Here is a 13,860-nt window from a genome sequence, read left to right as displayed (position 1 = left end):
ATATTTTCCCACATGTATTTTTTCCCTGTATCAATCCCTAACTTCCTTCATTGTCTGTCTCTCCATAGGAGATGCGTTCTCGTGGCCATGGTGCCCGTCAGTCTTCCCACATGGTTCCGATAAGGAACAGCGGCAGCCCCAAATCCTCTATGAAGACTAAGCAGGCGTTCCTCCTGCAGGCCACGCGCCTCACCAAGCTGGCGCGTCACATGTGCCGTGATCTCATCAGGCTGCGCCGGGCCGCGCGCCGCCCCTTTGTGCCCATTAACTGTGGTGCCATAAAGGCGGAGTGTAAGAGCTCTTTAAATTCCTAACTTCAGCCTCGCGTGCAAACACACACCCACACTGTCCCACCCGCTCTGTTCCCCGACCACACCTGTCCACATCTCGCTGTCATTCCTCCCCTCCATCTTCTGTCTCGTACTGTTTTTATTATTATTATAATTATTGTTATTATATTTTATTTTGTTTTTTGTATTCTCCCCACCCCATTTCCAATAAAGACTGCCTGTCCTCCATATTTTGCGTTTCAATCATCTTTTCAGTTCAAATTCACTTTTCCCCCCACACTTGTTGACTTGGGTTAAGGGTTTTATGATGTTGTTTAAATTGAACATAAGCACATTTTTTAGCGCTTCTCTCAGTTTCTTGAAGAGAGTTTTGTATGCACACATCACAAACACAAAGACTTAATGGATGCCCTACTATGCCTGCTTCATCATACATTGTAATTTTACTTGAAATGCGTATCATAATCTGAGCCTTATTTATTAAAAGCTCAATGAGAGACTTGAAAGACTTTGCCTAAAGAAAGCTATATTTTGCACACTGATGTACTAAAATAACTAAGGGTACTGTTTGGTTTAAAGTTACATGTTTTTTATTTTATTTTTTTAATTTTTTGCTGTTACTTAAAGTCTCTCCATATTTGCGCTTAAGAAGGATAAGCTATTTTGGTTTTGCATCTTTTTTCCCTAAACACTTTTATAGTGTTTTAATGCAACTCGGCACTACAATTTAAGGGGATGGGATATATTTTTGTGTATTCTAGGTTCATTGTGGGAGGATTTTAGAGCTATAAGAGTTGGATTTTCAGGATTTTAGTGAGAAAAGTCAAAAACGTATGCATATTTTACGTGTAAATATTGTACATTTGTGAATAGTCACTCTTAGACTTGTCAAAAAAGCCTTTATGGCTTTTAAAGTCGAGAGTGAATGACACTAGGTTGTGGTGTTTGGATGTTCTCAGTGCAGTTGGTTCAGGCAGAAGGATCTCTTTGATTTTTGCACAGAACAAACGCCCTCTAATGTCGATCTGGGATCTGTCTTCAAATATTTCGTTTATTTTCAGAAGATTATACCCACAGCTGCTTTATCAAATCTAAACATAGTACAATTAGTACTAGGAAGAAAACACATTCAACATACGTGTTTTTACTTTTTGCCTTTTTATTTTTTTTTTAAATATTTTTATTTACACATCATAAAATGTGCAATAGGATTTTATTTTTTGACTGAGATCAAAAGAATTATTAGGATAACTTGTTACATCAACAGAATAAAGTACAAAAATGCATAATGGTGTGTGCCAAGATTTATAGTTGAAATACTGTCCCTGTCAGGAAAATTTATGTAAATGTGTACCTCCGGAGTGTGGATTGTCAGATAGTATATGTGCGTTAATGCCTCAGCTTTAATTTTTGTCGCTTCCACTGAACTGCCTCTGAATACAGACAGTTTCATCACTGATTGTACCCAAGAGATCATTAATGTCTCTAAGGGAAGAATATGTCTTATTTTATTGTAGCAGACCGCTATACAAAACAATATTTTATGTGGAATAGCTAATTGAATTGCTATTACCTTTGCAACCAATCAGTCATTCGGTAGCTCACATTGACAGGCTGTTCAGAGGCATGCATGTATGTAATGAGATGAAGAAGTGTTGGTTAACAAGCAACTCTTCTATTGTGCTTTTCAGTAATTCAAGAATGATGGACTATCAGTCTCATTTTTGGTGCAGTTTATGATCTAATTAATTAGATGTTCAATAAGTTGGAAAGAGTTATTTGCAAAACATTGAGTCATGCAGTTGGTGTTTGTTATTCTGATATTTAAAACTAAAGTTTGTTCTCCTAAAGAGTTTGCACAGTAGTCTGCAATTTGTCAAAAGGCCAATTTAAAATGCTGAGGAAGTTGGTCAATGGCGGTAATTGATCAGGAGGGCTTTGTGTCTTGGGAAGTGTTATGTTGGCACAGAAAACAGAAATGGCCCTAGACCAGCAGTTTTAAAGGGAAAAGATTTGCGACGTTGGCAATAATTTAAGATTTTTGGGGTTCTTAAATGGTTACTGATTTATTATTTGTCAAAGCGCATGTGAGATGATTAATGTTAATTAATGAAACACTGAATTGGGATGAAAGGGAAAGATGCATCACAAACTTAAAAACCCTCAAATAAACCAGCCCAAAGATGAGGTTACAGATCATGGTAGCCAGGCTTTGCTCTAAAGGCAGCTGTTTCCTCTTGACAGGCACTTGTAAATAGGTCACTTTTACAGGGAGAGCTCATATCAACAGGGAAAGAGAGCCAATCACCTGCTCTGCGTCTGTCCAATCAGAAGTTTTTCCACTCAGTTTTGCATTGCCCCCCTCCCATCATGCGAAACCTCCATTCTATGCTTCCATTCCACCTCTGTCTCCACCCCAAACACGTCTGTATGTATCCCCAGCCATAAAAAGTTGTTCTGACATCTGTGTCCTGAAGCACGAGGGACCCGGGTGGGGGCAGCATGCTCTTTGGTTTGTCTCTCTCTTTTATTTTTCTTTGTGTGAATGTCTTGTGGGCAACCAAAACACAAATAAAACCATGGCTGAAACCATCCTATCTGAGTCCTTGTAGTTTCATGTGTCTCGTGTACCTGTCCATCACTCTGTTGCACGCACACCGACAGGCCGAGCAGAGCGGCAATCATGTGAAATCTCAGACAGCATGAGCTCCATTGGCTCCTGCCTTGCATTCATGACTTGTTTACATGCACACACTCATAAGAAGCCGTTGTTAATGCAACATCGCATTTGTTTTCCTCTTTCCAACCTCATTCAACATGCTGGCTAACTAGATTATGTTCAACATCTTGCCTGCCCATCAGAGATTGTGCATGAAAATCATGGAATAATCAGGTTTAGTGCATCGAAATGTGACACACAAATGACGCAATGAATCACGGGAGTTTAATAGAACACATTTGCAACCATGAGGATTCAAAGGTGAAGAAAACTGTTTGTTACACACATAAAAGTCAGAGAACCGCTATTGCAGCACTTCCCCGAAGGCACAGGTTCATTCAATTTAAAGAATGGATTTTGTGTTGCTAGATAATGCATCACCCAGTTCAGCGATGGGGGTTTTTTTTCTCCACATTCGATGTATTGTTGAAAGGGTAATGAATTGAAGTTATATCGGTACATCTTCAAGACAGCTTCTCTCCAGGTTTGCCAAGCCAACAAGAAGAACTGCCTGAAGAGAACGGCTTTAAACAACTTCCGACTCCCCTGGAGTTTTAATGAATTTTAAAACCAACCAAAGAAAGTTGGAGTGATTTTAATGGGTTCACTGTGGTCAGATCAATGTTCCGGAGTTCACCGGGAAGAATTACGTTCACTAGGGCCTAAAGAACAAACCGAGCAGCAAATGAGATTTGACTTTGCTTGCTGCTCCCATGAAAATCGTTGTCCGGTCAGAAAGATTAGTCACCGCAGGGTTGGTGTATCGCCTCAACATCCATCAAGCCGGCCTGTTCGTGTTGGTGTCTAAGTGTGAATGTCTCTTTCTCGCTCTTTGACTTGCTTCTATCTCCGTTTGTCTGTTCTGTACTGCCGGTCGATGAATAGATATGATCCGGGTGTCAGAGGGCATGACAGGGCGACCTATGAAGCCCAAATCTTCCCCGAGGAGCACCCTGACCAGCGTCTTGCAGTATCTCGGTGAGCCACACAACATTATAAATGTTTTCTTTGAGCTGTAGCTAACAGATGACAGTGAATATTCTGTCATTTCAGAGACTCGTCCAGCAACGCATGTTCAACGGCCTCATCGCACTCCTGGCCTACAGGTGCAGCCCCACGGCGCCTACTTTCCTCTCTTCCCAGCCATGGCCCACATGGCATGTTGGGAAAACGGAGCTACCATCACCACAGCAGGGTTGAATCTGCTGAGAGGAGAGCCAGTGCTCCAGGACAAGGTGGGTTTACAGTAAAAATACATACCACTCTTAAAAATAAAGGTAACCATTTTGGGTTCTCTAAACTTAAGAACCTTCTAGCTCTTTTGAAACAATCTCTATTTTAAATAAGGGTTCCAAAACGTTTTTGTCACAGAAGTATCATTTTTGCTTCCTCAAAGAACCTTTCCGTGAACAGTTCTTAAAAGAACCATAGTTTTTCTTAGTGTGTAAATAAAACATGTTAATCCAAAGCACCTTTTGATTCCATGGATGTTAAAGGTTCTTCATAGAACCATCAATGGCAATAAAGAACATTTGCTTTTAAGAGTGGAAACACTATAAAAATAAGTTACCTGACTTCTTTTTTCTTAGTGTAAAGAATATTTTAAAGAACCTCTTTTTCCAGTAAAAGTTTCCATGGGATGTTAAATGTTCTTCATGGAATCATTGATGCCCATAAAGAACCTCTATTTTTAGGAGTAAAGATGTCAAAGATGGATGTGTCATGGTATTATATGCTTATTTCATACTACGCACCTCTTTTTTTTTTCTTTTTTTTTCATAGAAAATCCAGCCCATATTGTGGGACCCATTCTGGTAAGTAACAATGACTTGATTCATTGGTATCACTGGTTTAGACTAAAGCAGGAAGGTCTCATATATTATCAGTGTGCTTTCATTGGACTGGAAAACAATAACTTCCCAGTATTTGTGTTGCCGAGAGAGCGAGATTCCATCTTATAACATATTCAGATGCAGATACTGTTGACGCTGTGAATTGGTTCTGGTGACGGCTTCATTCTCCAGCTTTGGAGGTTTCACACAGATTATTGTGGCCGGGTGAAATGGAAATGAGAAGTGAAAGACAGCAAAACAAACACAAAGGCACTCACTGTTCATCCATGAGATGAATAATGTAAATATAGTGGATGGACCTTCACCTCATTTTTGGCCTGTCATTTCTAAAACTGAAGAAGATTAAAAGTTGCTTTATTGTTTCAGTTGTTTATCTCTATGGACATTATTTGCACCTTGTGGGACCAAACAAATTTATAGATCTCAGGTTGAGTTTCAACCTAGGAAAACAATATAAGAAAATTGCTTTGTTAATAAGACTGTTTTGTGCATCTTGTTATTTAAAATTCATTACAAGTCTGTGTTTTGGGGAGTATCTAAGTTGCTGAGAAACACCAACAAGGTTATAATAATAATGAGCCATCGGTAAATTATTCTTTATAAAACGGATAGTTCCGGTGCTCGGTTCTGATTGGTTGAGCCAAGTTTGTTTACATTTGTGTGTTGCTCTGCAACCACTTTGTTGGAACCACAACTGTTTCTGAGGAACTACATTGTTTGGCGGAAGAATACTGTTTTTATTAATATCATTATACTTTATTTGCTCTGTTGTATTTTGTGAAAACTTACTATGTATATGGAATAACCGTTTTATAAAAGCAATAAGCCCCGTGAAGCCATGGTTTACAGTGAATTTAAAACAGCTTTGCTGTTATAAATTCACTGTAATCCACGACTTCTTGGGGTTTATTGCTTTAGTTTATTACATGACTACTTAAAATGCAAGCACATTAAATATAAATTAAACAATTTTACTATAATTATCTATAATTATAATAAAATGATCAATTTCAAAGCAGAAAACAGTCAACCTAGCAACACATTAATATTATATATGCGATTTATTTTTGTTTGTTTTGCTAAATCATTTTTTATTTATTGCTTTTGGGACTCTTGAGCTTCTAGGCATCTACCAAATGTTAATGCTCACTATAAATATGAATACCGAAGTCCTCTGAGGGCATATAGTCAGTAATTCTTTTGCGAGAGGGAAATATTTCAAGATGCCCATCTCCTTCCCTATTTCAGCAGCATAATGGAAGCAGCACCGGTGCCTCCAACGTTCGTGGCAGTGGCCTGATGCTCCGCAAGAGACGACCCAACTGGATCGATGCTCCCGATGACAGCTTCTTCCTGGTTTCCCGAGAGACGAGGTGTGCAAACCAACCTCGCTGTCCATTTTGGCTGTATTTCCCGTGGCATCGCACTCCTCTAAAACCTAAACTTGTCGTGCCTTGTTCACTAAGGGACACCGAAATCCACTTTTGTGTACTTAGCTTTACTCAGGCCTGTACGTATAGAGCCTAGAGACAAATTTAATAGAAAACAGCAGGGCAGACACACTCCATGTCAAAAAACAGCCCTTACCTTGTTCTTCCATGATTGGCACCTGTAGAGATTATCCCCTGAGATGGCATGACACATCTGATTAAGTTTCCATCATTTTGATTCAACCTTCACCTAAGAGTGACCGATCTTGGTGACAGGATTGGCACATGTGTAATTACTGCATTGGTCATACCCAGTGACAGTGGCGGGTAAGAGGGTCTAAGCCAGAGTTGTCAGTGTAGGAAATGGGCAAGTCAATCTCAGATGCCAGGGACAATTTTTCAATAACAAAGATCATATAATTAACAATACCAATGATCCCATTAATCTGTGGTGGCATGGAGAGACAACTGAAAAAGAATGATTTTTGATGCAGATTGAGGTTAGGTTTAATCCAGAGAGATGAGACTCCACAGGTAACTTAATGCTTCACAAACACACATACACTCCCAGTCAAAAGTTTGAACACACAACTTTAAAAAAAAAAAAAAAAAAAAAAAAATTTTTTTTTTTTTTGAGATGTTTAGGATTCTCATGATCCTAAAACCTGTTATGCTTAAATGCTTGAAAATAGCTTTGTAATAAAATTTTTATAAATTCTGAAAAGATTGCTTTTTTTTTTTTTTTTTTATACATAATTTCTACATTATATAAAATATAGGATTTATTTGTTTATTATTACATAAATCCCATACTTTTATTAGTTATTTCAGTTTTGCTTTTTTTTTTTTTTGTATTGTTTTGTTTTATTGCTGTATTTTATTTTTTATTTTTTTTAGTTTTGTTTATAAAATAATCAAAAACGAGTAGTTGTGTCCAAACTTTTGATTGCCAGTGTACTTGTCTCACTACCTTTGTGAATGTGCTTTTTTATTTCCTTATAACAATGTAGAGTCATAGCAACATTTCTCAGTAGAATTGTTCGGCAGTGTTATTTAGACTGGAGATGGTCTCCACAGCCATCCTCCATCATTTTGCAGTAATATGATGAAAAGATTAACTTGTTATTTGATGTTAATTCTCAGTCAACTGAAATGAAATATGAAAGGATTAAGAGCTGCAGACAATAATGGCTTACTTTTTACCAACTCTGCATGAATTGAACACATCCACAATGCTAATGACATCCCTGTTTGCACTGAGTTTAAAGTTTAAACTGGATGTGAAATGTTTCTGAAGTTCTAGTTAGATTCAAATTAAACGAACGAAGATGCTATTTTGAGCAGGGGGAATTGGACACATGATTTGCCCTGTTGTTTCATGACTACTTTTTGACTACTTTTTAGTGACTGTTTGCTTGTCTCGTTTTGTTGCTGCAGCTGTTAGACACCTGAACATGGTAAGATTGCACGCACCGTACACAAAATCTAAACCACATTACCTGTGGAGTCTTGCAAAATGTATGAAATGTATGACCAAAAGAGAGACTCGATTTAACCTATACACTCAATATGAACTGCCTTTCTGGTGGCTTTTGACACCTCAACCTGCAAAATGTGTTTTTATGCTTAATGTAGATCAGACAGACAGAAGTCAGATAGTCATAATAGTTCACCCACAGCAGCAAGGGGTTTGGTTTTAATATCTTTGGCATTGAGAAGTAGATGTGAGCTGGAGCTTGAAGAAAAATGCCTCTCCATTACAGCCACATCCATATGAGCCATGACTTGCACAGCTCCCTATGGCCTCCAGCGCTGGAGCGGATGCTAGGCTAAATTTAGCGCCCCTGCTCTGAAAGATTAGCCTTTAACTAGGCAAGAGACCCAGAGACAAATGGGATCTGGTCTGGGACTCAGCCTGGTTCTCTAACAGGTTTACACCAGACTGTCACGACTCTCTCTTGCTGAAATTGCACTCTGATGTTTGAGTTGATGTTAAAATAGATAGTACATATACGTTTCTCATTCTATAATATTTGTAGAGTTAAAGGTTTGCTGTTGCTTTGCAAAAGTACTAATCAAATCCATTATTGCAAAAGCATGCAACCTAATCATAGTTATATTACGGCTCTGTGCTGGTAATGAATGAGTATGTGTATTTGTGTTAACATAGTGTGATTTATAAAGTAAACACATATGCTATAAATGCAAGCGCACGTACACAGCACATTCTAGAATATCATCGTGCATTTGTTGTTCGAGACCCAGTTAACGGTTCTTTCATTATGGCCAATCTAATCTAAGGGCTGTCCCCTGTGGATGCCCGTCGGCCTCATTCATTTTGCATGAACGTTAGACCCAGGCGATTCGTTCATTTCGCTCTTTGCTATATAGACCTGATCATAAAGAGAACATTATTAAGCCACGTTGATTTGTTATTTTGCTTAATAATTGCAACCTCTTATATCTGCAACGTGTCGATGCACATAGGAAAACCAAATCTGTACAGTTTTCAATTTAGTTTTCTTTCTTGATATTTTATAAACAAGCAAGCACACGTTGCAAAGCTTGCAAAATATGATAAAGCATGTTAGTTCTTCTTGTGTATTTCCTGTCACAATGTTTTAGTAATATCCTGTTGCATGCAAATTATTGCACAACACGGGGGATTGCATGATACTTGCGTACTATATCTCAAATATATAGTTACTTTAATGAATATTTTAAAATATATAATCAATATATAATACAATATACATTTAAAATATTTAATAATTAATACACTACCATTCAAAATTTTGGTAAGATTAAGAGTTTTTAAAAGAAGTCTCTTATGCTAGCTAAGGCTGCATTTGATCAAAAATACAGTAATATTGTTCCTATAAAATATAATTTATTCCTGTGATGGCAAAGCTAAATTTTCAGCATCATTACACCAGTTTTCATTGTCACATTATTCTTCAGAAAGCATTCTAATATGCTGTTTTGCTCCTCAAGAAACATTTATTATTATTATTATTATCAATGTTGAACTGCTTAATTTTTTGTGGAAACCATTTTTAGTATGTTTTGATGAATATAAAGTTCAAAAGAACAGCATTTATTTGAAATAGATTTTTTTGGAACATTTTAAATGTCTTCACTGTCACTTTTGATCAATTTAATGCATACTTCAAAAAAAAGAAAAAAGGACCTATTATGTTTTGTTAAATGTAAGCTTTCAAGATGACATTCTTAAAGACAATGAAATGTTGTGTTTTATCTTCCTGTTCCCTCAGGAAGGCCAGAAGGCTGCTCTCCCGATCACAGTTAAGAAGAGCGTGCAGACAACCATGTGAGCAGATCAGCCTGCGCAGGGTCCCCCAGGGGCCAGCGCAGGTACCTGTCCTGGCGCCCCCTCACCCCAGTTTACGGATGCGAGGCCCAATCGTCATCCACGACTGACCCTCGCCTGCATTGTTCCCTCAGCCTGTTCTATCACTTTCTCATTTGCTGCCTGTAACTCTGCACCACACAGGCCACAAGCCACTAAAACACTTCTTATTCCTCTATAGTCTTCTACTTCTAAAACTTTCGCTTCCTATTCAGGACAAAAGGCTCACAGTAATAAAGCATTTAGCTAATAACCCCCAATAAAATGATACTTGTATATTCAGAATCTTCTTGGACGGTAGTCTGAAGCTCTTGTTTCAATATCTTTCTAAGTACTGAATGCTCATTAAGTTTCAATGCAAACACTTTTACCTTGCAGCAACTTGTAACATTAGCTCTAAGCACTTGTTTGATGAGAATCTATGGCTGTGGGAACTAAACTTACAGGGTTCCACGAGTGGCCATGCCACAAATGTGTATCATGTACAGATCAATGCTGACCACTCAACAGACTCTTTTGAGAAGTGTTAGTGTACTCTTTGTAAATTCAGTTAGCTCTGCATTGAATGGTTTCCTTTATTTCTCTGTATCTTCTGTGCGTATCATGACAAGTACAAGTTTGTGAGCTGTTTTTATATTGTATTCAAGCGAGGACTGGATTTTATGTTGAGTTGCTGGCTATTAGGTGGTCTTAACTGAGAGCATGTTCAATAGATTCTTTTAACTGGAGATGTTGTAATGATTCGTGGAAGTCAAAGCAGTCTTTGCAACTCTTAAATATTCATTCAGGACATTATGGTTCTGTTCCCCTGGATATTAAAGACTCTTTCAGATGCCAGTAATACCCTTTGGATGTTTTTAAGGGAGAAAATCATTGGCTTTTTAACTTCAAAGGGCAATGTGACCGCATGCGAGTGTGAAACAATAAGCTATTTTGTTTTCTATGCCTCATACATTTCTGTTGTATTTCATTGTGTCACACATTAACTGAAAAATGCTAAATAAAAAAAGCGCAGTACAGATTGTATGTTTGTGTAATAATACGAAAAGCAATTGATGATGCATGTTGTTTATAAATACAGGCAGAAAAAGTGACAAACTATAGAAAGGTGTACAGTATATAGAACTTATTGTGCAAAATAATAATCCATTAGGTCAACTGGCTAGAGAAAACGGATAGTTCACAGAGAAATTAATTTTCATTTTCTCACCCTTATGTTGCTCCAAACCTGTATGACTATTGTAGAGCTCGCAAGAAGATATTAAGAAAAACAGCTGAAACATATTTCAAAGTATTATCTTTAGCATTCTGGAGTAGAAAGAAAGTCATACAGGTTTGAAACGACATGAGAAGGTGAGTAAATACTTTTTATGTGAACTATACCTTTAACACGCATATTTTAATTTCCCCCAATGCTTTGTTTATAAAAAAAACAACAGTTCATCAGGTAGATTAAGGTTTTCTGTTCGTTTTTGCACTCATCTTGAACTTCGTCATCCCTATTGAGTTGGTTTTGCCCTTTAGGGTGTCACGAAACCAAGCGTTAATGTGGCAGTAGATGACTGGATCCAGTGCACTGTTCATGTAGGATAAAGCTAAAGCAGCATGAAAACACACCATGAGGAATTCCGAACAGGAAAACACTTGAAGGAAGATGCCAAAAGTGACTGTAGGCAGGAAACACAGAACAAATATGATCACAATAAACAGAAGCAATCTCACTGCCCGCTTCACCCTGCGGTGTGCCCCCTTAGACTGGCGACCATGGACGTGAAAGGAAACCCGCACAAAGCAGAAGACCACCAGTGCAAATGCTAACAGGACCTCTATGAGCTGGACTGAATTATATATCCTCATCTGAACCGACGGCCATGTCCATGAGAGAAAGCTGTGGCATGTGAGCTTTGAAGAGTTTTTCTGTGATTTGAGAACCAGGTTCAGGGCGGTTGGAAGGCGAAGGAGTAGAACAACCATCCAAACCATGCTAGCCAACATTATAGCTTGTCTCACACTCATTCGACAAATGCGATGGTGTGGGTGAAGGATCCTGAAGAAGCGGTCCACTGCTAAAATTGACATGAAAGCCATGCTTGCTGAGTAGTTTACTGATATGATATATAAAATAAGGCGGCAAAAAGATTCGCCAAATATCCAGTCTTCACCACGAAAGAGATAATCTATGCGGAAAGGCAGCCCAGTGAGGAGTAGGAGGTCAGATATCACCAGGCAGAAGAGATACACATTGCAGGCTTTCCATGGAGACTTGAAGAACAAAATCCACAGAGCAAACACATTTCCAGGCAACCCAAAGATGAACTCCAAAATGAGAACAGGCTTTAAAATGGTAGAAACAAGGGTCTGCGGTTCTGTGCAGGAGGTGATGTTACTCATGATGAAAAGTAACCTAAAAGTAAATTAATATTGTAAACACAAACATGTTCTCCAATTCTGCTCAGTTAATGGTGAATTGTGGTGGAATAAACGCCCAAAAATATTTTTAATCCTTAATCCTTGGCAAAAGAATGAAGAAAATATAATCAACGCGGATTAAATGCCTTTTTAGACTTACCAAAATGATCAAGGCAGGAGTAGCTGTCTTATCGTGACGGTTAGAGAACGACTTTATAAGTTGCAGTAAGTTGTTGGGAAACTACACCACTGTGGGCGGAGTAAAGGAAGATCAGATGATCTTTACGTTTGAATCAGTAATGTTAATCATATCACATCATCAAGTGCATGCGATGAAAAAAAAAAAAAAAACATAAATCATAAGTCGAGATGAATTCTTGAAATGCGATGTACTCTTGGGAAATATTTGCATACCATACTGTGAGACAACTGGGATATGTGATAAGAATATGTTCTATTTTATTTAAAAATGTAAAAACTCACAATAAATGTCAAGCAGGATATGTGCTCCTGGGGGCGGGCAGTTGAAAAAATTAGGCGATAAAACACGTGTTACTCATACGTCGTCGCTGTACGTCACGCTCTTGAGCTCTGTTATTGCACTTTGGCGCCGAAGCTCCAGTGGCGCAATCGGTTAGCGCGCGGTACTTATACAGCAGTACAAAGCAGAGCAATGCCGAGGTTGTGAGTTCGAGCCTCACCTGGAGCAGAGTTTTGCACGACTAAAATATAGGGGTGTTTCTGCAAAATCGCATAAGGGTGGCAATTGGTAGACGGTCTTAACTAAGTATACAGGACTTCATAACTCACGCTGCTGCGTAAGGCGAGTACACTGTTATTGAGCAGTAAATGTGTGGACAAACAGAGGAAGTGCGTTGTGTGTGAACGAACAATACGGTTGGACAGTCACTCAGTAAATGTGTAGCGTCTGCGGCTATGGCGGCCAGCAGCCTGTAGGGGGCAGCATTGCATAAGGTTCAGCAAAGCAACACAATCTTGCGACATTTGCCACGTGTTAAAACCTCAACTCTCTGGAACTGTATTTACTCTGAGGTGTGAGATTTGAGGGATAAAATGTAGTTTAGTTTTTTGTTATTTTTCTTTTCGTCTCTTTTTCGGTGGTTAACAGTATGTTTTCTTTACAGTGAAGATGCGTCATGCCTTTGAAACAGTTAAAAACCGTTTTTGTCACTGACTGTCATCCATGGTTATTTGATGTAAAAGTCACTGTTGTCTGTTTTTCTTTACACAGATTAGAGGTCTGTGTTGGATGTAGAGTTATAGACTATTACTCATCCAGAAACATCTAATCACAGTAATGGTTTCATATGTTTCTTTTTAAATTTATGTTCTTGGCGCACATTTACACATAAACATCACATTTACATATAAACAGCACAGCCTTGTCAAAGCTTTTGGTCTGATCAGATTTCATCTAAGCTCTACCACTGCCAAAAGTGTCATGTCAAAATCCCACAAAACAACCACTTTTGATTGGGAAATAGACCTAGAGCAGAATTCTGAAATAGATTATTGCATGTGTTTTATGATTACAGTCTCTTTAAATCTATGTCTATCTAATCATGTTTTAAATACACAATAAACAGGTTTATGTATTTATCATGAGTCAATCCAATTTGTTTCCATATCATTACAATATTAAACAACTGAATACTGTTTGTTCCACAGCTAACCATATTTTAAAGATGCCCATACTTTTTAAGTGAATAAATGTAGGCCTACAGATGCAAACAGTTAATAATAATCTATCAAAGTTTTATATGCAATT

At 38.1% G+C, this 13,860-nt stretch overlaps 2 protein-coding genes and 1 non-coding gene across 4 annotated transcripts in view; 2 read left to right on the top strand and 1 right to left on the bottom strand.

Annotated features, from left to right (window-relative positions):
- mta3 (metastasis associated 1 family, member 3) overlaps positions 1-10,681 on the top strand; it is a 32,417-nt gene extending 21,736 nt beyond the window's left edge. The window contains 7 exon segments of the mRNA XM_058793523.1: positions 69-291; positions 3,895-3,987; positions 4,063-4,119; positions 4,122-4,244; positions 4,792-4,823; positions 6,111-6,235; positions 9,568-10,681. Coding sequence (XP_058649506.1) covers positions 69-291; positions 3,895-3,987; positions 4,063-4,119; positions 4,122-4,244; positions 4,792-4,823; positions 6,111-6,235; positions 9,568-9,733 — 819 coding nt within the window. The 3' untranslated portion in view covers positions 9,734-10,681.
- Positions 10,682-10,714: 33 nt separating this feature from the next.
- hcar1-4 (hydroxycarboxylic acid receptor 1-4) lies at positions 10,715-12,576 on the bottom strand. 2 transcript variants are annotated; one of them, XM_058793525.1, is made up of 3 exons: positions 12,555-12,576; positions 12,232-12,320; positions 10,715-12,066 (listed from the first exon to the last, which is right to left on the bottom strand). In XM_058793525.1, exon 3 carries the CDS (start codon positions 12,051-12,053, stop codon positions 11,115-11,117), a length of 939 nt encoding a protein of 312 aa, XP_058649508.1. In that variant the 5' UTR covers positions 12,054-12,066; positions 12,232-12,320; positions 12,555-12,576; the 3' UTR covers positions 10,715-11,114. The 2 variants fall into 2 exon arrangements, with proteins under 2 accessions (XP_058649508.1, XP_058649507.1); XM_058793524.1 differs by lacking the exon at positions 12,555-12,576 and having other exon boundaries at positions 12,232-12,445.
- A 110-nt stretch (positions 12,577-12,686) lies between these two features.
- On the top strand, positions 12,687-12,780 carry trnai-uau (transfer RNA isoleucine (anticodon UAU)). The gene is made up of 2 exons: positions 12,687-12,724; positions 12,745-12,780. It is a non-coding gene; the product is annotated as a tRNA-Ile (tRNA).
- Positions 12,781-13,860: the final 1,080 nt, after the last annotated feature.

The sequence above is a fragment of the Onychostoma macrolepis genome, chromosome 12, assembly GCF_012432095.1.
Source record: "Onychostoma macrolepis isolate SWU-2019 chromosome 12, ASM1243209v1, whole genome shotgun sequence".
Taxonomy (NCBI): domain Eukaryota; kingdom Metazoa; phylum Chordata; class Actinopteri; order Cypriniformes; family Cyprinidae; genus Onychostoma; species Onychostoma macrolepis.
The sequence above is the reverse complement of the archived record's forward strand: the minus strand, read 5'-3'. Positions and strand labels throughout refer to the sequence as shown.